At 41.8% G+C, this 24524-nt stretch overlaps 2 protein-coding genes and 1 non-coding gene across 12 annotated transcripts; all 3 read left to right on the forward strand.

Moving 5' to 3' along the window:
• Positions 1-863: 863 nt before the first annotated feature.
• LOC132840731 (inactive phospholipid phosphatase 7) lies at positions 864-3485 on the forward strand. Of its 2 annotated transcripts, none has more exons than XM_060862671.1 (2): positions 864-2010; positions 2106-3485. In XM_060862671.1, the coding sequence occupies exons 1-2, from the start codon at positions 1554-1556 to the stop codon at positions 2525-2527; spliced, it is 879 nt and encodes a 292-aa protein (XP_060718654.1). In that variant the 5' UTR covers positions 864-1553; the 3' UTR covers positions 2528-3485. The 2 variants fall into 2 exon arrangements, with proteins under 2 accessions (XP_060718654.1, XP_060718653.1); XM_060862670.1 differs by having other exon boundaries at positions 872-2010; positions 2139-3485.
• A 2239-nt stretch (positions 3486-5724) lies between these two features.
• prrc2b (proline-rich coiled-coil 2B) lies at positions 5725-23791 on the forward strand. Of its 9 annotated transcripts, none has more exons than XM_060863117.1 (31): positions 5725-5912; positions 8857-9035; positions 9244-9421; positions 10334-10436; positions 10656-10719; positions 11177-11320; positions 11629-11933; positions 12415-12548; positions 13018-13181; positions 13344-13431; positions 13505-13649; positions 13746-14079; positions 14272-14411; positions 14628-14811; positions 14887-15097; positions 15198-17132; positions 17218-17405; positions 17511-17626; positions 17745-17886; positions 17973-18049; positions 18171-18452; positions 18884-18985; positions 19127-19328; positions 19422-19519; positions 19612-19739; positions 19822-20062; positions 20178-20345; positions 20438-20517; positions 20612-20699; positions 20778-20987; positions 21751-23791. In XM_060863117.1, exons 2-31 carry the CDS (start codon positions 8921-8923, stop codon positions 21913-21915), a joined length of 6531 nt encoding a protein of 2176 aa, XP_060719100.1. In that variant the 5' UTR covers positions 5725-5912; positions 8857-8920; the 3' UTR covers positions 21916-23791. The 9 variants fall into 9 exon arrangements, with proteins under 9 accessions (XP_060719100.1, XP_060719104.1, XP_060719102.1 ...); XM_060863121.1 differs by having other exon boundaries at positions 19127-19313; XM_060863119.1 differs by having other exon boundaries at positions 13749-14079.
• On the forward strand, positions 11371-11504 carry LOC132841445 (small nucleolar RNA SNORA68). Its single transcript, XR_009647917.1, has one exon. It is a non-coding gene; the product is annotated as a small nucleolar RNA SNORA68 (small nucleolar RNA).
• Positions 23792-24524: the final 733 nt, after the last annotated feature.

The following is a 24524-nucleotide window of genomic DNA, read 5'->3' on the forward strand; positions in this document are numbered from 1 at the left end:
ATCGGATGAAGAGCATTATGGGTAATGTAGTTGCACATCACGTGGGTCGTTTTCCTTGCCAGGGAGCAAAGGGCGCACAAAATAATGGTCTTCAAATTCTAAAAAAAAAAATCCATGATGATTTATTGATGATGTTTAAGTGCAAATGCACAGATTAAAGTTATAAATATTTAATTGTTCATGATGTGTAATGCAATATGTAAGATATACTAAGTATGGTTTATCATAAAAATAGCTTGTGGTGCACTAGAGAGATTCCAGAGTCTATCCTGAGAACACTGTTCAGGAGCCATGAGGCAAGAATACACTCCGGATGTGATGTATACACACACACACACACACACACACACACACACACACACACACACACACACATTTAGCATCGTCAATCCATCATGCAGAGAAACACAACCATAACATTACTGATTTTACTCAAAAGATTTTACTTGGCCTGGATGATGGGAAACTTCCACCTAGGCTGCAGACTCTCAAGAATTATTTGATTATGCATGTGTAAACTTAAAGGGTTGGTGAATTTGGAAAGGAATTGAAGGAGTAGCGAATTCCACTGATCCACAAAGTTCATATGACATTGTCAGTGTTGGCCATTATTCACCTGTTGATGTTCAGTTTACTGAGGCACACACTGTGCACCTTAAAGATTAATGATTTAAAACGGTTACATAATCTTTGTAGAATTTTCTCAGAAGTTCTCACAAGTTTCTCAGATCATAAGAAATTGTAAATGTTGCAGTTTTTTACTGATTTAAAACTACATGACCCAAAGATTTGCGATTGTTATATATTATTATTATTATTATTATTATTATTATTATTATTATTCACTTTTTCATAAGAAAAAAGATGATTTTTTTAGTTAATTGTACTGAATGTTCTTATGGCAATCAGTTGCCTTAAATACTTTGAGTTTTGAAGGAAATTATTTTGAATTTTCTTAAGTAAAGTTAAATGATTTGAGTTCTGGGCAATTCATGTAGGAAAAGAGAAATAAATAAACGTTACAGTTTATTACACACAAAATGCTTGTTTTTAAATTAAACATGAAATAAATGTTTGTATACTTTCAGTTTTAGTTCTGTTAAATCACTGCAATGAGTGAAGTGAATGAATATTATTATTATTATTATTATTATTATTATTATTATTATTATTATTATCTTTTTTTCTGTTGAAGCTCTTGAAATTGCCGCTGAATGATTCCATGGAAACGGATTATTCCACTTGGAGCTAAAAATAGGGGGCGCGTGATGCTTTACGGGGATCAAATAGAAACGTAAAATAACCAATTGTTCTAAAAATACACACTAGGACAAATCATTACTAAACCTACAGACAAACAAGTAAACAAACACATGAATTAATATATATCTGCGCTGCTGGAGATGGGCGTGTCCACTACATCCCCAATGGATGTAGCGCGCACGCTGTGTTACTGTACTACCACTACAACTACTGCGAATTGGTTTGTTTGTTTGTTTATTTAATTCTCGTTAATAAAACAAACAAACAAACAGTCGTTGGCCAGCGCGAAGATGCCTTGTAACCCGAGCCGGATAAGAGCGCGAGCGCGCAGGGACGTGCTGGGGCGCGCGGAGTTCCTCTCCCTCCATCAGTCGCAGCGTAATGGCGGCGCGGCGCGGAGAGAGAGCCACATCAAACCCCATCAGCAGCATGAGCACGAGCCGCAGGCACCAAGTGAAGGCGTGAAGGAGCGCGCAGAGACGCCGCGGTGGCCAGAGGATGACTGCATGCGGCTGAACCCGTCCCTAAGGGGCATCGCGGTCAGCTCACTCTTGGCCATCGACATCCACCTGTCCAAGCGCCTCGGTGTGTGCGCGCACGCATCGTCCTCGTGTGGCAGCGTGCGGACCGTCGTCACCCTGCTCGCGCTCACCGGACACGGACTCACGTGGATCGGCGGCACGCTGGTGTGTCTGACACGCAGCAGCACCCAGGCTGGACAGGAAGTGCTGATCAACCTACTGCTGGGTGAAATCCTTTATCATCCTTTATTTCTTTCTTTCTTTTCTCCCTCCCTTCCTTTCTTCCTTTCTTTCCATGACGTGGTAGTAAATTGTAGTAAGTGGTAGTAAATGTTACACTTCCTGTCCGTCCAGCCCTGGTCCTTGACATCCTGATGGTCGCTGGAGTGCAGAAGCTAGTGAAGCGCAGAGGACCATGGGAAATGAACCCGGGCTTCCTGGACTGTGTGGCGATGGATGAGTACTCTTTCCCCGCGGCTCATGCCAGCAGGGCGACGATGGTGTCCCGGTTCCTGCTGTCTCACCTGGTCCTGGCAGTTCCCCTGCGGGTTCTGTTAGTTCTGTGGGCCTTTCTGGTCGGACTCTCCAGGGTTCTGCTCGGGCAGCATCACGTAACCGATATGGCGTGCGGATTTGCCCTCGGTTCTCTCCACTACATCCTGGTGGAGACGATGTGGCTGCCGTCCAGCGCCTGCCAGACGCTGCTGTCTATAGGGACGCTCAGCTGGGGCCCCTTCTACTAGTGCACACCCACACACACACACACACCAGCATTTAGCTTTTAGTGATACATGTGAAATAACACCAACTTATAACATCAAACTTAGTTGTTTTTGGTGTCTGATTTTTGCGTCTTTACTCCTTAAAGTTAACTTAGACTTTTCTTTAAATGTTTCTAAATGTTTTGAGGATTCTGACCCTGATGCTGCTGATCAGACTGAAGAATCCACCATGTATTTTAGGATTTGGCTTTAACTAAAATGTCATCCACTCATTATAATGGATTAAGACCAGGAGTGTGATTCGGATCTTTTACACCTTCCAGTTGCTGGGATTCTTTTTTATGACACCGTTGTCGGGATTCTGAAAGCCGACGTGCTAGATTTTTCATCCCATAAACACAACATCTGTCGCCTTGGAAGCGTGTCCGAATTGATAGTCTGTAAAAACAATCGTGCTGTGAGTGAGAGTTTAATTAGCACAAAAATGTCCACGTGTGTGTGTTTGTGTGTGTGAGTGTGTGTGAGAGTGTTTGTGTGTGAGTGTGTTTGTGTGTGAGTGTGTGTTTGTGTGAGTGTGTGTGCTTGTGTGTGTGTTCTGGCACTTTGTTAGCTACTATTACTAGTTTACAATTTTTGGTTCATCTTCACAAAATGTCTTCCTGAAACCTAACAATGACAATTACCAATTAAAAGTTGTGTTTTTTTATGTCCAATATGTCCACAACATATCAATCAATTCTCAGGAGGTGGGGCCTAATTTCCTTAGTCAGTTGTCACTCATGATTAGATAAGTGTTGTAACTCTAAGTGGATTTTTGATGCAGAACTTTTACTGGAAAAAAAAAAACATGGCCGCTGTCAGCCAATCAGCTTTCAGCAGCGTTTGTCAGTGTAAACACTGCACTTTGCTCTTGGTATTGAATAACTGTGTTCATCTACCATCTGTTTCGTGTTTTTTATAAAATGGCAAGGTCTGAACACTTGAGGCATCTAATTTATTATTGTATCATCATTATTTCATTATTATTACACAGTTTCTGCCTTTTTATGTTTTTGTTGTGTAACTAATGTGCAGCAGTATCTTTAGGAGTAACTTTATTGTGCATCTATTTTACTATTTATTATAAATAATTTAGAGTATATTGTAAATTGCTGTCCTTATTTAAACATTAGTGTTATACGTTTTATTTAAATAAACTGCTATAATGTGCTGACACAAATGTGCACAAGAATTTATTAGTTATTTGTATTATTATTATTTGTTTATTAATATAACTCTCCAATTTTACATTTTAAAGAAAAAATATTAAATAAATAAATAACCTTTCTTTTTCCTTGCAGAAATGGATTTTCTCATAATAATGGAAAAATTTATTTATTATTATTATTATTTTATTATTATTATTATTATTGTTATTATTATTATTATTATGTTCACAGTGTGGTGGATTATATAAAAACCCTGAACTGGGACACAAACACAAACACACACACACATTGAGGACAGATAATGTAGCTGAATATCAGAGCTGAACAGACCTCTGTGTGTTACACATGAAGTTTAATCTCTCCTGAGCTCACACACACACACACACACACACACACACACACACACACACAGCTCATGTCTCCTCCCTGCAGCACTGACAGCTGCTATTTTACTCTGTTTGTGTAACGTTTTTTCTCATTAACAGTTAAAGCTCCAGAGAGGTTCATTTCTGATTCATTTAAGAAATGTAGTGAAAATTCATGTTTCCATCACAAACATGCTTCCACTTAACGGTAACATTTATGTCATAAACACTAAAATGAACGAATGAATTCATTAAACGGCGTTATTCAATTTCCTGTGTGAGCAGAACCTCTTCTGTGTCCATATGTTGATGAGATTCTGTGAGTCTGCCGCCCCCTGGTGGAGCAGTAAAGCTAACACAATCAACGCAGGTTCAACACAAAACACGTTAAATACTAAAAAAAAAAATAAAAAGGTAAAACTTTTAACTAAATTTTTTTTTTTACTAAAATGTATAAAAGTTTAAAGCTGTGAACCTCAATCACAGATTTAAAATACTTTCCGTATTTTACAGCAATTATTATTTTATTTCAATCTTATTTAATGAATAATTTACTTCAAAAAAACTCTTTTTTTATTTGATAACGTCATATATATATATATATATATATATATATATATATATATATATATATATATATATATATAGAGAGAGAGAGAGAGAGAGAGAGAGAGAGAGAGATAAGTGATGATTAAATACATTTAAATCAATTTATAAATAAGACTTTATCAAATTGACTTAAAGTTTAGATTTTAGATTTCATATAATTAAATAATTTTTTTCTTTTTCTTTTTGTAACTCTTCAATGGGAACGTTTAACCATTTCTCTACGTGTCCTACTGTGTAATGGTTCTGTATGTGACAAATAAAATCTGAATTTGATTTGGACCTTTTTATTTTATGTGTAACACGAATAACGTCAGGTCAAGTCAAGTCACTTTTATTGTCACATCACCACAGCACATGTGCCTTGGTGAGTGAAATTCTTGGGAGCGTGCTCCAGAAATTGCAGAAACAATTTACATACAGGTGAAAATGTGCAAATGTGCAATGTGCTCGTACGTAGTCAGTACACACAGAGTACTATTAGACATACTTTCAATAGCACTACACATTATATACAATATGTACTAATAATGTATTGTAATGTATAAATATAAATATATATATTATATATATAATATGTTAAGGTGCAACAGAGTGTACGGATACAGAAGTGTCATGGATGTGCGTTATAGAATATGTAAATACTGTATGTCTGAACATACAGTATTTACACTGGTCGGCGTTGTTTCTGTTTCTGTTTATTGTCTTTTGTGTATTGTCTTTTTTGTATTGTCTTGTAACTTTTCGTCTGCACTGTCTTTTGTCTTGCACTGTCTAGTCTGTCTTGTCCTGCACTGTTTGCACAAGGTTGCACAGTTACACTTTATGTATCTAGGACTAAGCTTTATAGCCCTGTCTTTGTTTTATGTAGCACCACAATCCTGGAGAAACGTTGTCTCATGTCACTGTGTACTGCAACAGCTATATATGGTTGAAATGACAATAAAAGCTTCTTGACTCTTGAGCTGAAGTGTAATGATCTAAAACAGCCAGCAGACGTCGCTGTTGCGCGCCTCCTTCACACTAGCTGCGTAATTTCCGACAGACTTCAGTAGGCCGGAGCCGCAGCTACAGGCAACATAAAAAAAAAAAACGGGAAAGAAAAAAAAAAAATCCCAGATTAACAAATTTCGTCCCTAAGAATCCTCATCCATCCTTTTAGGTTTTAACCGCAGGTGGAAATATTTCTGAACATCTGATCTAAACTGAAGGCGACACGTTGATTCGGTGAGTTTTGATGCTAAAAATGAGCCTTTTTTTCCCTTCAGGTTTTCAGCTCCAGACTTTATTGTTGCTTTTGTTCCGAACGGCGCCATCTTTAATCCTTCATCTTTAACCTCCCTGTTTTTAAACGAGCTTCTGACGTGAATGTGCGACTTTTATTCGTTTTATCACTAAAACATCACGTCTGCGGGCTTCGGGATTAATATCGTCAGTGTTTGTGTTAAAACTAGCCTTTAGCATGGAGATTAGCATCAGACCGTTATTTATTAAAGTGTCTCACAGTTTTAATAAAAGCGGATGTTAAACATTATATACGTTTATATGCGTATATACACACATATACACATATATACGCGTTATATATAACGTAATATATCGAGTTTATAATCACATCTCACGAGTTTTTGTTTTCCGTCACGATAAATTAGCCGTCTGCTAGTTATGCTAACTAGCATACTGTGATTAGCCTTGTTTACATTCGCGACGTTAGCTTAGCACAAGCAACATTCCTGCCCTATTGGTGGAAATTGTGAGGTAATCTTTTTTTTTTTTTTTTTTAAATAACCGTTTGTTTGTTATCAATAATGTTTTTTGTTGTTGAACGTTTACGGTTTTACACGTAAACCGTGTTTTATTTCTCCGTGTTTTATTTATTCTCGCTAATAAAGCTTGCTAGCTGATTAGCAGGTTCGAGTTAATGCTGCGTGCTGAAGCTTGTGTCGGTTTGTTTAGTTTGTGTTTTTGTATTTAATCCATTAAATTAATAGCATTTCGAAACATTTTCCCCCAACTTTAATATTTTATTTAGTTTGTACTAAATCTGTGATTTTTATATATCTATATATAAGCTAACAAACTAACAGCGCGGCCTTGAGTGCAGAAATAACGTTTAAACGGTTCGTGTAAATAAAATTAAAATAATTCACGTGTTTATTTTAGGTGATTCTTTACAGTTATGTGTTCTATTTGTCTGAGATGTTGATCTTGGTGTCAAAGTGAAGATGTCAAGCTCTAAACCTTGGTTATACAACTGAACTAGTTTGGATGAAGCTATGATGTTAAATTCGTATAGTACGCTTTTAAACACGTGAGATTTCTCTACACTTTACACGTGACCCATTTGTACTCCGTATCTGATGAACAGAGCGAACTCTGATTTTTCCTTCCTTGTCTGCAGCAGTGTTTTAGGTGTTTGGACCTTTTCATGATCTCTACATGGAACCTGATCTAAAGAAAGAAAATTGTGTACAATCTCTGAGTTCAGCAAAGTGACATCTAAACAAAATGGTCACCCTGAGTTTCAGCGTCAAACGCAGTCCTACTTCTTATTTTTAAGCGAGTTTTTCTGTACATACTGTATAAGTCTTGGCTTCAGTCTAATCAGCAGTCAGGCTTGTGTTGGAGCCCTGTTTAAGCAGTTCGGAGTAGTTTATCGATGGGTCGCCTGTAATAAGTTTCACACATGGCGATAAAAACGACTGCAGGCGGAGTGACTTTCAGCAAGGCCGTGATTTCTACGTAAACCGTACAATGTTCTGGTAACGCGGTCATGTGTTTACACTATGAGCAACTGAGGGAAGATGTTCTGGATCTTCTTTCAGTTTTGGTGGAACCAGATTTACAGCAATTACCTGAAAATGACAAGACACTAAAAACAAAAACCAAAGTATTTGAGAAACAGACGAGCAGCCAAACATCTTTATTTCCAACGTGTGGTGACGTTCGCATAGAAAATCGTCTTTCGGGTTGATTTTACTCAACGGAAGATGGAAACCCTGACATGCCAAATTGTATAGAAATAAAATCACTTAATAAATTGGTGAAATCATGCAGATCCTTGTGTGTACATTTAATTCTGTCTGAATTGCTGCTATAACCTGGTGTCACCCTGATGAGGATGGGTTTCTCGGAGAACGGCTCCTCTTAAGGTTTCTTCCTGCTGTCCTAATGGCTTCCTCTGGTTTGTTCACAGTACTTTTGGCTCTCTCACTCGATTTCAAAGCCCAGAGCTGTAGTTTATCTGTAGCTGTCGTCAGCCATGCCACATGCCACTGGAACAGAGAGATATAGCTGCTTTTTAGTTTCCTTAAAGTTCTGATGCAGGGTCCAGAGATACGGCAGTGATGTTATAAATGTTCCGTTAGACTGTATCGCTGGTATCGGGATCAGTTTTTTAATGGAAAACCTTTTAGTTGGTTACTGGTTATGCTTTGATTATTAAAAGTTTTGCTTGTTTATTTTTAATATTGCTTGATATATATATTTTTTTTTTTTTTTTTTTTTTTTTTTTTTTTTAAATCTACCTTTATGTATTGCTGCTGTAAGATTGAGAAGGGTTTACAAAAACACACGTCAGGTTTAATTCATTCCACTGAGTCGATTCAGTCAAATCATTTTTTTTTATTATTTAAACAGGAATGATTTCACCAGGAGTGCACACTTACCTGTGCAAAGAACCGCACAGAGTCAGAGAGCATAACAGGGGTCTGGTAGTGTGTGTGTGTGTGAGAGAGAGAGAGAGAGAGAGAAAATGGTGACATCACAAGTTCTGATATTCCCTTAGAACACAGGAACCTTTCTGTTGCTGTGATCTTACTCGCTAGAAAATCATTCCTGTCTCTCAAACTTTTAAATTCACCCGCTTACGTATGCGTTCATGAACACACACAAGGTGCCTTTTTTATTTTTGTTTTTTTTTTTCTTTTGGGAAGAGTCCTTAACATATGTGAGGTGACTAGGAGAAAAGTCCGATATATAAATTTGCAGTGCAGTCAAAGACACACAGATTAAGTTACAGTTGTTTTAGAGAATTAACTAGAGAAGAATTAACACTCTGTGACCAATCACAATCCAGATCTCAGCAGCACTGTTATAACTGTGTGTGTTATCAGGCATGTGTGTGTCTTTATAGCTGTGTGTTATCGGGCATGTGTGTGTCTCTTTATAGAAACAGACGGTACAGAGGAAGAGGTGCAGAGAAAAACTTTCATACTCGATGACATTTCATCGCAATGTCAGATCGTTTGGGGCAAATAACCAAGTCCAAGGATGGGAAAAGCAAGTATTCCTCGCTCAACCTATTTGACAAGTACAAGGGAAAGTCAATAGAAACTCAGAAAACCACAGGTGAGGTTCAGATACTTTACACATCACCTGTTTAACTCTTAAGTTTTAATACATCTTTTTCTTTTTTTTTCTGTCAGTTAAATGTATTGCATTTTTATTATTTTAGTTTTTTTTTTTTTGTTTTTTATCCATCTTTTATAATGTTTTTTTTTTTTTGTTTGTTTTACATGTTTATATTCTTATGCTTATTCATTTTGTTTTCTTGCAGTTGTTGCTCGACATGGCTTACAGAGTCTTGGTAAAGTGGCCGCTGCCCGGCGCATGCCCCCGCCTGCTCACCTGCCGAGCCTGAAGTCCGAGAACAGAGGAAACGATCCAAACGTGATTATCGTGCCCAAAGACGGAACAGGATGGGCGAACAAGCAGGAACAACCCGATCAAAAGAGGTGGGTGTTCTCTCTAAGGCCTTTAGAGATCTAAAGTCAAGCACGTTTATGTAGTAAACGTCTCACACGAGGGACAAACGTTTATCTGCTTCTTTTTTTCCCCTGAAAAACCTGAAGGGAATCTTTTCAAGTGATCTTTTCTTATTGTCTCCTCTGTTTATTTATTTCTTTTTTGTTTCCCCTAAGCGTAAAACTTAACATTTCCTTGTTGAACTAAAGAGAAAGAACATTAGAGAGAGCTGGTGATAGAAAGGTGTGTTTGTGTGTCGTCTTCTCTTGGCCTCAGTTGTAAACCAAGGCACTGCAATAAAGCAAACATTTCTCCAAGCTGAAGGACCGTGTGAGCGAGTGTGAAGAACAGGAGACTGTGTGCATGTAAAGATTATACAAACGATATCACAAGGCGACTCTGTGTGACGGCCGAGTCGTGATGGGGTTCGTCTCAGAATCTAACTGGTTTTCAGTTGATTACGTGAACTGTGAACCAATCAGATTAGCAGTTTGCTCCATTCATGAGCGTTTGTTTCAGTAATTTTGCTGTTAAGTGGATATTTTTTCCCTTTTCAATGTTAATTTACATCTCAAAAAATAGTTTTTTTGAAACACCGCACTGCTGTTTCTCATGACACACATTATGTCTCCTAGAAATGCCTTTAAGTCTTGTAATATTTTATTGAAAGTCACCCTGCTCTGTTCAGCAGCTCCAGGTTTATATGAGGAACTGAAATATAATCTGTTTTGATAAATCTCTCAATAGTGCAGGTGTGTAAAGAGAAAAGTTTGCTCATCCACATCACAGCGTATTCCGCTTACAATCGATTGGCTGATGAGTTACGATCATAAACGGACCCGTAAATGAAGCCGTTTTCAGCCGTGAGGATAATCGTCTCTTGTCCCTTTCTGTTCGTTCAGTTCCGTTGTGTTGACAGCACAGCCGCCGGAGCCGCAGCAGCCGCTGCCTTTGCAGAAATCCGTCTCCAATCTTCAGAAGCCTACAGCGGCAGCCAGTCAGGAGGTAAAAAATAAAACTGTCTCAGGAGATAAATTATAAACATCAAAAAGAACAACGGCCAAAATTTCTTAACCAAAAATAAGTAATCGTGGATTTATTAACCTGAGAAAAACACCTGATAAACACACAGCACTCTTACTGTTTTAGGGAAGATATTTTTTTGTAAATCCACACTTAAAAGCTTGAGAGACGTAATAACCTTCACGCTTCGTTTCTTTACAGAGCACAAGCACCGGTGGACCAAAGCAATGGGCACAACTAAATGGAAAGGCACTAGATCAAGATGGTAATGTGTGTTACATCCTGTCACTCGTTTCCTTGTGATCCTGTTAGATACATAACCATCACGTGCACAAAAACGAGAACCGTGTCGCCTTTTATCAGCTCCGTGTGCCAACAGGAGTGAATTCAAGGTCCGACGTTTAGCACCAAAGAGGTTGAACATGTATTAGGATCTGTTTGGCTTTTTAAAAAAAGGCTGAACGACTTTGCTTGAACATGTGTGTGTGTTTGTTTATGGGTGGGTTGACCTGTTGGAGTCTTTAAATGTTAGTAATCTACTCAAATTGGTTAAAAAAGATTTTTTTTTAGAAGAAGTGTTTTTAATTAGCATTAAAGTGTCTGATTTGTATTATAATGTAGTGAAATTTCATTCAATTTCATAAAATTCTTAGCTTCTGGGAATAGTGTTTGATTTCCGGTTTAGACCGAAACGTCGTTTTTTTCCCTTCATTTTCTTACAGGTTTAAGGGTCTCAAACCGACTGCAGCCCTTCTCTCACGAGGAATTTCCGACGCTGAAAGCAGCAGGAGAACAGGACAAGGTTGGCAAGGAAAAAATCGTCTTCGATCCGTCGTATGGGCCAGGACCAAGCCTCCGCCCTCAGAGTGAGTGTGTTCGCTTCGGCTCGTTTGCGTTCGTTAGGTACATCGTAACGTAGGCACACAAACCCAAAGGTCGTTGATTTGAAATGTGCGATGACCTACGCTACATGTGCGCAAAGCAATAAAAACCTTGTCGCCTTCTATCCGCTCCACATGCCTATAGAAGTGAATTCAAGGTCTGACATTCAGCACTGAAAATGAATGAAAGTGTATAAATGAGAGGAAAATGTTTTTTTTTTTCTTAGGAAATCTGTTGGTTTTCTAAAGAAGTCACACTTACATGTGGGTGGTTTTTTTGTGTGTATGTTCAGATGTGACGAGTTGGAGGGAGGGTGGAGGGAGGTATCTTCAGCCCCCATCTCTGTCCTCAGCCCTCTCCTCCGATCCAGAGGGCAAAACCAGTGCCTCTCCTGAGGCTACCAGTCCTCTTCCTCCTCCATCCTCATCTTCCACCTCCACCACTTCCTCTTCTGCCAACGCGGCCAGCACGGCTTCATCTGACCCAAAGGACCCTTCCGTTCGACTGGCTCCACCCACTCGCCGACCAACCCCTGGGCTGCAGTATCAGCTCCATCACTCCTCCACCACCACCTACCATGACATGCTGCCTGCTTTTGTAAGGGCTCCATACAGTAAACACTCATTAATGCTGAACATTATTTTTTTGTTATTGAGGTCAGGTTTGAAGTTTGTGTACTCTGATTAGTTTTAGTATTGTTCTTTTTTTTGTTTTTCTAAATATTTTATGATGCCTAGTGTTTTTTATTTATTTTCTTTTCTTTTTTTTCGTCTGTTAGTGGCTCACTTTAGGCCATAAAAAGTTCCTCTATATATAGGCAACAAGGTCTAAGACTTTCAAAGGTTTATTAGTAAGGATTTTTTCCCGAGAATTGAGTGTAAATTTTAATCCTAATAAAGTGACAAATTAAAATGATTGTTTTTAAAGCGAGAGAGATTTTCAGTGATGTCAGTCAGTGGTCACTTCCCAGGCCGACGGTGGTGTCCCAACACACCCCAAGTAGAAAGGTTTAGCTTGGGATGTCGCATGTTACCGTTCACATCTTACTGAATGTTTTTTAAAACCCCCCCCAATTCAGATGTGTTCCAAGGAGACTCCTGATGGTCCGGGTTCTACCGAGCACGGCTCTTCTGCTGCCGCCGTTGTTGCCCCTATGCGCTTTGATGCTCGTCCCACATTTAGGCCCCCTTACCCTCCTCCTGATCCAGTCAAGTAAGAACGCATTTACTGTTTGTTCTGATGTTTAAAAAAAAAACTACAAGTTCCAATATCTCAAATGTTTGTTTTTATAATCGCTGAATTATTTATCAATCCTTTTGATGGGTAATTAAGTCTGGATTCAAATCTGTGTGCTTCGAGTTGGGGAGGTCGTGGCCTAATGGTTAGAGAGTCTGACTCCTAACCCTAAGGTTGTGGGTTCGAGTCTCGGGCCGACAATACCACGACTGAGGTGCCCTTGAGCAAGGCACCGAACCCCCCAACTGCTCCCCAGGCGCCGCAGCATAAATGGCTGCCCACTGCTCCGGGTGTGTGTTCACGGTGTGTGTGTGTGTTCACTGCTGTGTGTGTGCACTTTGGATGGGTTAAATGCAGAGAACGAATTCTCAGTATGGGTCACCGTACTTAGCCGTATGTCACGTCACTAAGTGTCACTAAAATTAATGACTTATTCTGTTTGTAGCGGAGACGTGAGGAGAGAGAGCCGTTTTGCCCGCGTCCCACCTCGTCCCTCTCCTCGGCCAATTCGGCGTCCTGGCGACCGGCCTTCCCGTCCTGCCATCATCAACCCAGATGATCTGAAAGACCTGGATGACCTAGATAATGACTGTGAGGACGGATGGGCAGGTAAACACTCAAAACCATTCAAAAGAAAGACCGTTATCGCTCTTCACAAACCTACAGCCCTTTGCAGACGTTTCGGGTCTAGTTATGTGTAGTCGTTTGGTTCATCACTGATGATCCGATTACGTGCCGTTCAGGTGTTAAACCGATTCATCATCATTCCAGGTCTTCATGAGGAGGTGGATTACAGCGAGAAGCTCAAATTCAGTGACGACGAAGAGGATCACTTACCCAGTGAGAAGAGCAAGATCTGGTGCGTCTCAGAATCATTTTAACACGTACACGTTGAATAATTATGTCCAGTTGAGCATGTTAGTTATGTTCAGGTTTGTTATCAGGGGAGAGTGGGAATCTCGTCGTGACCGACAGTCATCCATGAGCTCCGACGATCAGGAGGACTTGTACCATCACCAGCAGGATCCTTTGCCTTCCAGAAAATCCAACAGCAGATACGGCTCCACCGACCTGCAGGTAACAAAAGTGCAAGTTGTCAATTATAATAAAGAATTAATCTTATCCGAGGTTTCCTTTTATTCATTTATTTTAATTTTATTTTCTCCTCCGCAGCAGAAGAGCAGCGGTGTGAACGAGTCTCTGGAGGAACAGGACGAGCCTCAGCGTTCTGCTCCCCTTCCTCCTCGGGGAAAATTTGTCTCTCCGGACGTTTCTGAGGCTGTGGAAAGGGCACGTCGGAGGCGTGAGGAGGAGGAGAGGCGTGCACGAGAGGAGAGGCTGGCTGCCTGTGCTGAAAAACTCAAGAAACTGGACGAGAAATTTGGCAAAATAGAGAGACCAGCACACAGTGGAGATGTGCACGGAGGAGAAAATAAAGAGCTGTTGCTGTCACCTGGGAGAGAGACGGGCAAAGCTCATCAGGAAGCCTGGCAGCATGGAAATAAAGGTATGAACAGTAGACTGCTGAACAAGTTTCTGCGTTTAATTACTACGTAATTTTGGCTGTATTGTGTGTTTTTGTTTTTTTGTTTTTTTTTAAAATCAAGATCTTTCAGATTGTTTGTACAAGTGAGTAATACATGTTTGTGCATCCTGATTATTTATCCCCCACCTTTCCCATTCCTTTTTCCTTATGCAGATGTTTCTGAGCAGAAATTCGACTCGCTCCACAGCCAGGATTACAGGGACGATTTCAGCTACAGGAGTGAGGACGATGGTCCTGACTACACCCAACGGCACCAGAAAGCCGTTCCCCCACGCTTCCAAAAGCAGCAGCAGGTGAGCATGTACAGATGAAATCTCTTGGGAACGGCCTGCTTTAAAATATTAATCTTGTAATTCTACAGGATCAGCATTCTCAGGCGAGTGCGTGTCTGCTTTTTGTAGAGCTTGTGTAGTCTGTCCAGACATTTGTGGGAACTTTGATCCTTTAGATACACTGTGGACTGTTTATGTATTTCTGTGACCAATTTTAATTATTTTCTCTGTTTTCAGGATCAGCTGTATAAGATGCAGCAGTGGCAGCAGGCTGGGTCTGGTCCAGCTCAAAGAGGGTATTATCCCCCTCATGTGCTTGGCTTTGACCCCCGCTGGATGATGATGCCCCCTTACATGGACCCACGGATGACCCAGGGACGCTCAACAGTCGATTATTATACTCCTAACGTCCACTCCTCGGGTACGAGAACGAGCCAGAAACACGGTGTTACAGCTTAACGTATAAGGTATTTATTTACATGCCTTTTCCGCACAGGTGTAGGGAAGTCTGCCATGCAGCAGGACCGCCTCAACAGCCCTGGGTCTGCCTCAGACGAGGGCGGCCATTCCAGCATGCACCAAGAGAAGAAGGCACACTCTGACACGTACTCAGTTTGGAGCCAAGATGGGTATCCACCTGCACGCAGTTTCACCCCACCTTATCAGAGACAGCACGAGAGCGCTGAGAGAAGTCAGGCAGACGACAGGTACTCAAGACGTTTCTTTTGTTTTGTTTTGTTTTGTTTTTTTAACTTTTGACTTTTGAAACGTTAAAAACTTGGAATTTGAGTTATTTTCATTTTGCAGGAGCGACCGGTCGTGCTCTCAGCAGGACTCGTATGAGGAGAGAGGGATAGAACGTGCTGAAAGCCCTTCAGAAAATCTCATCCATCAGGGCTACCACCCAAGCAGAGGGTCCAATATATCTCTTAGTTCGCAGCGAGACGAAGATGCGTCTCAGGCAGGACACAGTGAGTACTCGAAAACCGAGCACCAGAAAGATGTTTCCTCAAACCGGCACCAGAGAGATCCGGATTCTCGTGACGACGTGTGTGAGTGCAAGGAGAAGAGTTTTGATTCTGGTTTCTGGAGGAAAGACGACTCTATAAAGAAAGATAAAGATGCCGTGCAGTGGTCCGATCCAGGGTCTAGCAGTAGCAGTGGGGTCAGCCAACCGTCCGAGCCGATCGGCAGAACCTTCAGAAGGACGGGTCCTATCAAGAAACCAGTGCTCAAGGCCCTGAAGGTGGAGGACAAGGAGAACGAGAAGCCCAAATCAGAACCAGAAGAGAAGCCTGTTCCGTATAGACTCGAGAAGGAAGTCCTTACCAATGTCTATGACTTGAAAAAGGACAACCAGCCTTCAATTAGCAGGCACCCAGGTCCTCCTGTGGCCTCTCACGAGGAAAAACAACCTTCTCGTCCAAAAGTCGAGAAATCCAGCAACCTGAATGAAGAATCCAACAAGGAGAATGGATGGGATGGCAGTAATTCCCAGGTGAAGGAGAACCCTGAAAGCAGAGAGCCTCCAGTGCCTCGTCGAAACAACTGGATCTTTATAGATGAAGAACAGGCTTTTGCTGGAGCCAGAGGGGCAGGGCGAGGTAGAGGCAGAGGATTTAGGGAGTTTAACTCACGTGGCGGAGGCCGAGGAGGGCGTAGTGAAAACAATAGGGGCGTGTACAACACCGGAAATATCCAACGAACAGGCCGGGGCCGAGGGTCAAGGGATTTTGTCAAAACTGAAGATTTGCAAAGAGGCAAACCACGAAGAAGGAACGTGAGCGAGACTCTGAGCGAGGCCTCTGAATACGAAGAGCTGCCCAAGCGGCGCCGCCAGAAAAATGGAGAGAATGGAGAGGCTGCTTATTCCTCTTCTGGAGACACTAAAAGGGCAGACCGTGATTCCTGGCGCTCCAATAAGGTTTACAATAACGATCAGAGCATTAGTGGAGAAGCGAGGGAAAAACCCAAGACGAGAAGTTTTGGTCGGTCTCTTCCTCCACGCTTGAACACTGGATATAACCGTGGGTTTGGATCAAAAGATTTTACCACTTGGAGGGGAAGAGGGAACCAGTTTGGAAGTGGATCCATTCAGGAGAACGGCTACACCTTTACAAGTGGCGACTCCTCTAGAAAATCGGCAGAATGCGATCTGAAATACCCTCCAAAGTTTGCTTCATCTTTCGAGAACGGCGCCGAAGATCGGGAAGGAGACTACCACGGTGACAACGATAATTCAGACAACCGGCCACTGAGAAGGCGACGCCCTCCTCGACAAGACAAACCTCCGAGGTTTAGACGTCTACGCCAGGAACGAGAAACCGGAGGGCAGTGGAACAGTGAGGAGTACGTCAATGGGGATTTTATAAATCCTTGGTCCGGTCGATCCAAACCCGGAGAGGACCATTGGCCTGGTCAGTATTCTGGAAATAGGCAGCATGATTTCACACCTCAGGGTGAGGACTGGGAGACTGGATCGGAAAACAGTGACCTGAACGACTGGAGAGAGAAGCGTGGCGACGCACCTGTAGAAGTGGGCCATGGGGAGCCAGGCTCTGAGAAACGAGAGCTCTCCAAGAGAAGTTTCTCCAGCCAGCGCCCTCTGGTGGACCGACAGAATCGTAAGAGCGACATTTTGGAGAGCTCAAAAATGCCCCGATCCACAGACGCTCCTTCCGTCGGCGGGTCGTCTAACCGAAACGACGGTTGGCAGAACGGAATGACGACCAACTGCAGACGGTGAGTTCACGGTCATAGACCGACATGTCTGCTTATCTCTGTAGCGAGCTAGAAGGAATAAAGTAACCCGTGTTAAAATGTGCAGGAGTCCCGAGGACACAGCATCGGGCTTGAATGCTGGGTCGGTGTACGGTGTAGAGCAGACAGAAGACGGCCTTTCCATCAGCAACACCGACGCTTCAGGGAAGAAGCTGGAGAAAGACCTAAAGCCGAGGAGCATAAAGGGAGACTTGTCGGAGCCGCTTTCACAATACGACCTCAACAGCTACCCAAGTAAGAGCAAAATAATACATCATCATATCTATTTATTAATAAACATGTCTACGTAGCAGCTGCCGCAAACAGGGCAAACTTTTTGTTCTTAACTCTTTCCAACAGTTGAAAGCGATTCTAGAGTCTCTGTTCCAAGTCCTGACGGATTCCAAGACGCGCTCGCCAAAAAACAGCGGCGCCCGCAGGAGGACGAGCGAAGGAGGAAGGAACAAGGAGCACCAGTGAGTTTTAGTGAACTAGACTTACAGAAACAGACAGTGAATTTTTCTTTATTGCAATAATTTTGATAACAAACTAATCCCATCTTTATAGGGTTTAAAATCGTACGTGTTTCCACAGGTAATGGTAAAGAACAGAGCGATCACTTCAAAAATGCCTCCTCGTTTCGCAAAGAAGCAAAGCGGCATCTCCATCGAACAGCCCGAGGAAACCCTCTCGAGCAATAACCTTGGCACTGAGATCTGGGAGACCAACAGCACAGGTAACACTATACGCTCTTCATCCTGATATAGGAATGGCTTTAACAACTTGTATAGTTTCACACTCGTTTTTTCCCTTACTTTGAAGCGCTTACAGTTCAGTCGTCCGGCGGAGACTCGTGGACAAAGCAGGTTTCATACACTGGGAGTGAACCAAACTCAGAGGTTGTGCTTGATTTATCAATATTTCCTTCTCAAACAGTTAACGTTTATTTGGCACATAACCTTATTTTTAATAAACCGTATTATTTTTATTTATTCCTGTCCGTACCGTCGTCTCTCGCAGGATTCAGACGCAGGGCCAGAGCAGAGCAAAGAGCACAAACCTGGGCCGATCGGAAACGAGCGCTCTCTGAAGAACCGCAAGGGTTCTGAGGGAGTGGAGCGTCTTGAAGGCCCGATCACTCCCGTTAACGGAGTGGACATCCACGTCGAAAACGTTATCCCCGTCCCACCCATCGAGTTCGGAGTCAGCCCCAAGGACTCGGACTTTAGCCTCCCTCCAGGATCGGCACCGGTGGTCGTGTCCAACCCTGTCACCAAGCTGCAGGATGCTCTCGCCAGTAACGTGGGTTTCAGTAGTTTCATCAGTTTTGTTAATGTTTTTGGTTACTTTTATTTAATTAGTGTTACAGATGATAGTGTCGTGTTCGCTGGCGTTACTGTGACTGTGCTCGTTACGGTGTAGTTACAGAGCTGTTCCAAGCAGCGGCGTTAGTGTGATGTGACAGTTATAGTGTCGTCATAGGAGACCGTGGTTTTACAGTTACTGAGACCGTGTTAGTTATTGGAGTTATCGTGGTGTTACAGATTACTTTTATTCGTGGCTGTGTTACAGGCAGTGGTGCTTGTTTTATAGATAATGCGGATTGAGTAACGGTGGTGTTGGTCACAGACATGTTACAGGCAGTGGCGTTAGTGTAAGATCGGCTGAAACGCGTACGTTGTTGAATTAATCCGTTATTTTCTTTGTAATTGATGTGCCTGTGTGCGTTGTAGGCGGGCCTTGCTCAGGGTATTCCTATGCTGCGCAGAGATCACCTGCAACCTGGCATCAACCTCAACACCATTTCCTTCCCTACCACCGACCTCACTCTCAAGGTACATGACAATGCACATGCAAAGAGCTTAAATATCGGAGGAACCCCTTAAATATCGGATTATATGAACTAAAACTGTTTACTAACAAGTGTCTGATACTTGCATGCTTATGTTGTTATTTATGTAACGATGTTTGTGCAGATGGAGTCTGCACGTAAAGCCTGGGAGAACTCTCAATCCCTCCCTGAGCAGGGTTCTCCAGGCGGCGCCGGTTCAGTCACTCAACCCCCTTGCAGCTCGTCCAGCGCGGTCAGCTACAGCTCTTTTGGAGGCGTCTCCATGCCCCCTATGCCCGTGGCCTCTGTCGCGCCCTCCGTCTCCATGCAAGGTCAGATTTATTCCGGTGTGTGTTTTAAGATTCATTTGAGATATTAAAAGAGAATGCAGTTCTTTTTATGCACGTTACACCTTAAATGATTTAATGCCACTTTTGTAGGTAATCACATCCCACCTCTGTACCTGGACGGCCACATGTTTCAAAGCCAGCCTCGTTTGGTGCCGCCGACAATGACTCAGCAGCAAAGCTACCAACAGGTAAGAAGCTAATTAACCTGTAATGCAGAATAACGTTTCCTCATACAGCTTGGTTTGGGCCATAAATTCACATTTCCGTGTGTGTGTATCAGGCTGCAGCCGCTCAGCAGATCCCCATCTCCATTCACACATCTCTGCAGGCTCAGGCTCAGCTCGGACTCCGGGGCGGTCTGCCTGTCTCTCAGTCCCAAGAGATGTTCAACTCTATCCCTGCTTTCAGGTACATAAGACAAAATCTCGAAATTTCTGTCGGGGAAAATAGCGAACAGGCGTTCATTTTTGTTCGTTCGTTTTATCCGCAGGTCACAGGTGTACATGCAGCCCAGCCTGTCCCACCCAAGTGCGATGGTGCTTTCTGGAGCAGCCCAACTCAAAGGGCCGTACTCGGCGTTCCCCGGCATGCAGCCTTCCGAGATGGTGAAGCAGCAATCTGGCTCACACTTCCAGCCCATTAACGGCAGCCAGGCGCTGGTTTACGACAGCACCATCAACCAGGCTGCGGGAATGGGCACGTCTCAGCTCATGGACTCGCAGCTCATTCAGGTATTGTTGTATATTTTGTAATAAAAAAAAAATTAATTATATGGTCAGTTGTAGCCGTGTTGGTTTAATGTACAAAATTCTACTTTCTTTCAAATTCTATTTTGTACGTGTCTAGGTGACGATGCCTTTACCCGGCTCTCAGCTGCGTTACGGTTCGGCCCAGCAGCACCTGATCCTCCCGCAGTCCATCCAGCTTCAGCAGGGACAGAACCTGTCTGTCGGCGCCCCACGTCGCATCATCCCCTCCGCGTCCCAGCCACCGGTCATTGCTGCCGGCCGAGAGGTGATCGCATCACCGTTTCAACCTTTTATTCATTTCTAAGTTTTTGCTGTCGTTTTATTTGTAATACTTTAACTTTAGCTTTGGTTTTTCAGCCATCTCAGCTGGAGATGAAAGGATTTCAATTCCCTGATAAAGCCAGCCACTCACCTGGGATACCTGGTGGTCCGTACAGGTGTGTAAATGCTGCAAAATGGAGCTTATTTATTTATTTTTATTTATTTATTGAAGTTAATCGTCATGTATTTCCTTTTCATCTATCGTTCCAGGCCAGGTTCAGCCAGCCCCAGTGGGAAGCCGTCTGGCCCCGGTGTCCCTCCAAACGTCGGCCCGCTCCCAGGCCATTACGCCCAACAGGTGTTTACATTTACAGAAGATTCCAAATACGCACCTTTTAATGCATTCTTAACTATTTGTCTTTATTCTTTCTCTCAGGTGCCCCCTCCACAGGGCAACATGGTAATGCACATGCGCACCCCTACCAGTGGGCCTTACCCAAACCCTATACAGAGACCTGTAATGCAGGTAAACAAGGCTGTAATTATGCGCTCTACCCCTTACACGAGCCCAGGCCGCGATCCTACCCACTGCGCTCCCCCTAACAACCCGGAGCCCCCAAATAAGGGTGCAGAGGAGGGCACGAAGGTGAGCCACCCACTGTACAAAAAAAATATAGGTAATTTCAGTTCATCCACTTCTTTTATTTCTTATATTGTTGTATTTGTAGAATCAGTATAACACAACGCAGCTATGGAACAATGTTGATCGTTTATACTTATTATACTTATTCTTGATTGTCATATAAGAAATTAGAGCTGCTGTAATATAATGATAATAATGATGATGATGATAATGTGTATTGAATGCTGTGGAACATCTACAAACAATTTTTGTTATGTTAATGTCTATAAGATAATGTATAATGCATGGAGAAGCAAGGCTTTATATGTAAACCTTATATGTACATGCTGAAGCTTTAGAAACAACATCCCTGTCCACCTGGTTTTCATGTCGAACTGTGAAATGCTCAGCCATTATATTACACAGTGACATTAAACATACTGCTGAGCTGTCAGCTTGCCTCTATCGTCACGATTGTCACCATGAGCCGTGTCTTAAATCCAAAAAATTACATTCTCTACATGCATTGCAATAAATCATGCATTATTTAAACATGGCCTGTTCAAATGTGACTTACTGCATTATAAGAAGTTTCTCTTATGACTGCAGGTCCAAGTGACCCCACCGTTAGTGTGGAGGCTGTTCTATAAAACTGAGCTACTTCAGGGTTTTAGCTGTAACTCTGCTTTAACGCACCGCTCCAGCAGTCAGAATGTAATGATTTCTTTGTTGTCTGTTTACGGTGTGTTTACAGCACTGATGCTCTCTTTCGGTTGTTCTCATGAAGGTCCTTCGTGAGGCTCGGCAGGTCGTATCCGATCTGAAGGCGGCCTCTTCGTCGTCGGTGATTCCTGGAAAACTGCAAGAGGCCACTGTAGTTGGACCAGGGAAGCCGAACCGCACCGGAGCCATTAAACCTCAGAACATTAAAGTGGAGGAGAGCAAGGCTTGATTACAGAGCTGATACCTTCTCCACTTCATGATACAGAGGCTCTGAAATAGAACCAAGGACCTTTCTCTCTCTCTCTCTCTCTCTCTCTCTCTCTCTCTCTCTCTCTCTCTCTCTCAGTAGTTTGTCATTCGTCCGTCATCCGTCACTGGACCACCACAGACTGAATCACAGGAGCACCAGAATGGGACACTCCCTGCATAAGCACGGATAGAGAGATGTATTGAAATATATCTATATATAAAAATGTACTCATATATATATATATATATATATATATATATATATATATATATAATATAAAATATATACATAGACATGATAGCTTGGGACTCTTCTAAGCTGACTCTCAAGATCCTTGTTATTTATTTTCCATTTAAAGAACGATGATTTAAAAAAGAAAAAAAGGAGAAAAATCCTCATGGTGAGTTGTTTCGTCACCCCACCCCATTTGCCAAAATTGCCCCAGCAGCAGGGGCCAGGCTGTAGTTTTTCAGCAGCATGATTGAGAATTGATGAACATGTCATGTTTAAGAACTGCAGTGTCTTCTTTTTTTTTTTTTACTGAAAACCATGAAATTTTATTTCTTTATATATATAAAATCTTAATTCAGCGCCTATTTGCTCTGTTATGAAAGGGCACATTTTACTGAAATAAAACAGTCACACCCCATAATTTGAAGATTTTTGTTCTAGATAACAGAACTTTTTTTTTAATCTTTCTTTGCATTCTTTTCCCCAATTCAAATGTAATCTTTGACTATTTTTGGTTTTTAAGCACCGTGTCAGCATTTAAAAGAATATAAGCATGTGTGTGTGAAGTTCATTATGTAATTTTTGAGCTGTTTGAAAGTGTGTGTGTGTGTGTGTGTGTGTGTAAACGTAGGGCACTTCAGCGTTAAATGGTGCTTTATTTTTCTTGTGTAGTAGTTGATCTGATCTGTTGCTGTAAAGACAGTAGGAATTGGTGTTTTTTTTTGATCATGGATGAGAAGTGCAAGAGGTTTTTTTATATATATATATATATAAAAACATAAACCGCCCTCTGCCTCCTTCCTCATGAATCACGACTGCTTTAAGTGTCCAGTATTTTAGTCTAAAAACGTCAAAGTCTGAAATTAAAAATAACAAACCACATCTAAGGTACCAGATACTGGAAGATCAGTTTCTAAATGCCCCCCTGAAATGAATTGGTTGTTAAAAGTTTGTTTAAACCTCTTCAACTTTACCATACAGTTTGTTACTCATCAAAATAATTGTGTTCTGCATATCATGGTCATGTGTCGCCCAGCCTTAATAGACAGTAAACAGCATTGTCCAAGGGATTTAATGGGTTCCACGAGCAACACGGCTTCTTTTTTTTTTTTTTTTTTATTTGTTTTGTTTAAAAGGTGTGTTGGTGAGGATATCAGCTGAGCATCTCATTCCACAACCACATGGAAAAATTTAAAAGGTGCTTTTGGCTGTCAAAAAATAAAAAATACATGAACTTTGTGCCGGTGTAAATAAAGAGGCGCCTCCTGCCTGCTGTGGAACATGAGGAACGCTTTAAAGACTATTCCTATTCTGCAAACGGGATGTTGTTGTTTTTTTTTCCCCTCCACCTCCTGTTTGAGAATGGGATGTGATCAGCGTACATCTGACCTGCATCGTTATCTGTACAGGCTCACGTGTTTTCTCTGTAAACTCCAGCGTTTTTTTTTCCTTTTGATTATTTAAGTTCTGTTGTCTGAGCTGCTCCACGGGTTCAGCAGCCTTTTCTCCTTACATGTTGTTTATCCTCTGCTTTCAGAGCTGTAAAACATTGATCCTTTTTTTCTCTTGTATAATGATCTCATTGAGAAGGGAAAAATGAAATAAAAGCAAAGTGCTTTTTCAATGACTTGGTACCTGAGAAGCGCTCTCTCTCTCTCTCTCTCTCTCTCTCTCTCTCTCTCTCTCTCTCTCTCTCTCTCTCTCTCTCTCTCTCTCTCTCTCTCTCTCTCTCTCTCTCTCTCTCTCTCTCTCTCTCTCTCTCTCTGTGTGTGTCTTTATAGGCACTTTGTTAACGACTCTCTAAAAGATAATGAGTGTAAAGATGCCATACATTTATTTATTGTTTATTATTTAGCTTCTGAATTATTCTTGTTTGTTTGTTTTTTGGGGGGTGGGGTGTCTTAAAAACAGATTTATAGTCCGAGAAACATGAAAAATTACGTATGTTTGTATCAGAGTACATCTCTAATATCATACAAAATATCATCCATTAACTTTTCATGTTTATGTATTTACTTAATAACCTGTAATTAAAGTTTTTATTTTAGCTTTATTTAATTAACATTTTTTTTGTTCAAACTTTCAGCCATTATTAAAATAATTAAGGTTAATGAATAGAGAATTAAAGATAAACACTTTGTTGTTTATTTGTTGTTCAACTGTTAAGGCCACGTTTATTTAATCACGTGTTTATTGTTGTTATTCTTGTGGACTGAACGCTAATGAAACGGGTGCAGAAAGGCTCGATCCCAAATAACCTCTTACTCGATGTAAAGTGCACTAAATAGGATGCAGGTGGAAACGTTTCATTAGTGTTTGTAGTGCACTCGTACCGAGGGATTCAGCTCGTGCGGCAG

Source organism: Tachysurus vachellii, chromosome 26, assembly GCF_030014155.1.
Source record: "Tachysurus vachellii isolate PV-2020 chromosome 26, HZAU_Pvac_v1, whole genome shotgun sequence".
Taxonomy (NCBI): domain Eukaryota; kingdom Metazoa; phylum Chordata; class Actinopteri; order Siluriformes; family Bagridae; genus Tachysurus; species Tachysurus vachellii.

What these genes read in the sequence shown, in the direction of transcription:
- LOC132840731 (XM_060862671.1), top strand. Translation starts at nt 1,554, where the DNA reads ATGCCTTGTAACCCGAGCCGGATAAGAGCGCGAGCGCGCAGGGACGTG. An exon ending in GCTGATCAACCTACTGCTGG is followed by an intron (nt 2,011 to 2,105) that starts GTGAAATCCTTT and finishes AATTGTAGTAAG; the next exon opens with TGGTAGTAAATGTTACACTT.
- prrc2b (XM_060863117.1), top strand. Translation starts at nt 8,921, where the DNA reads ATGTCAGATCGTTTGGGGCAAATAACCAAGTCCAAGGATGGGAAAAGC. An exon ending in AGAAACTCAGAAAACCACAG is followed by an intron (nt 9,036 to 9,243) that starts GTGAGGTTCAGA and finishes GTTTTCTTGCAG; the next exon opens with TTGTTGCTCGACATGGCTTA. An exon ending in CAGGCCATTACGCCCAACAG is followed by an intron (nt 20,700 to 20,777) that starts GTGTTTACATTT and finishes TCTTTCTCTCAG; the next exon opens with GTGCCCCCTCCACAGGGCAA.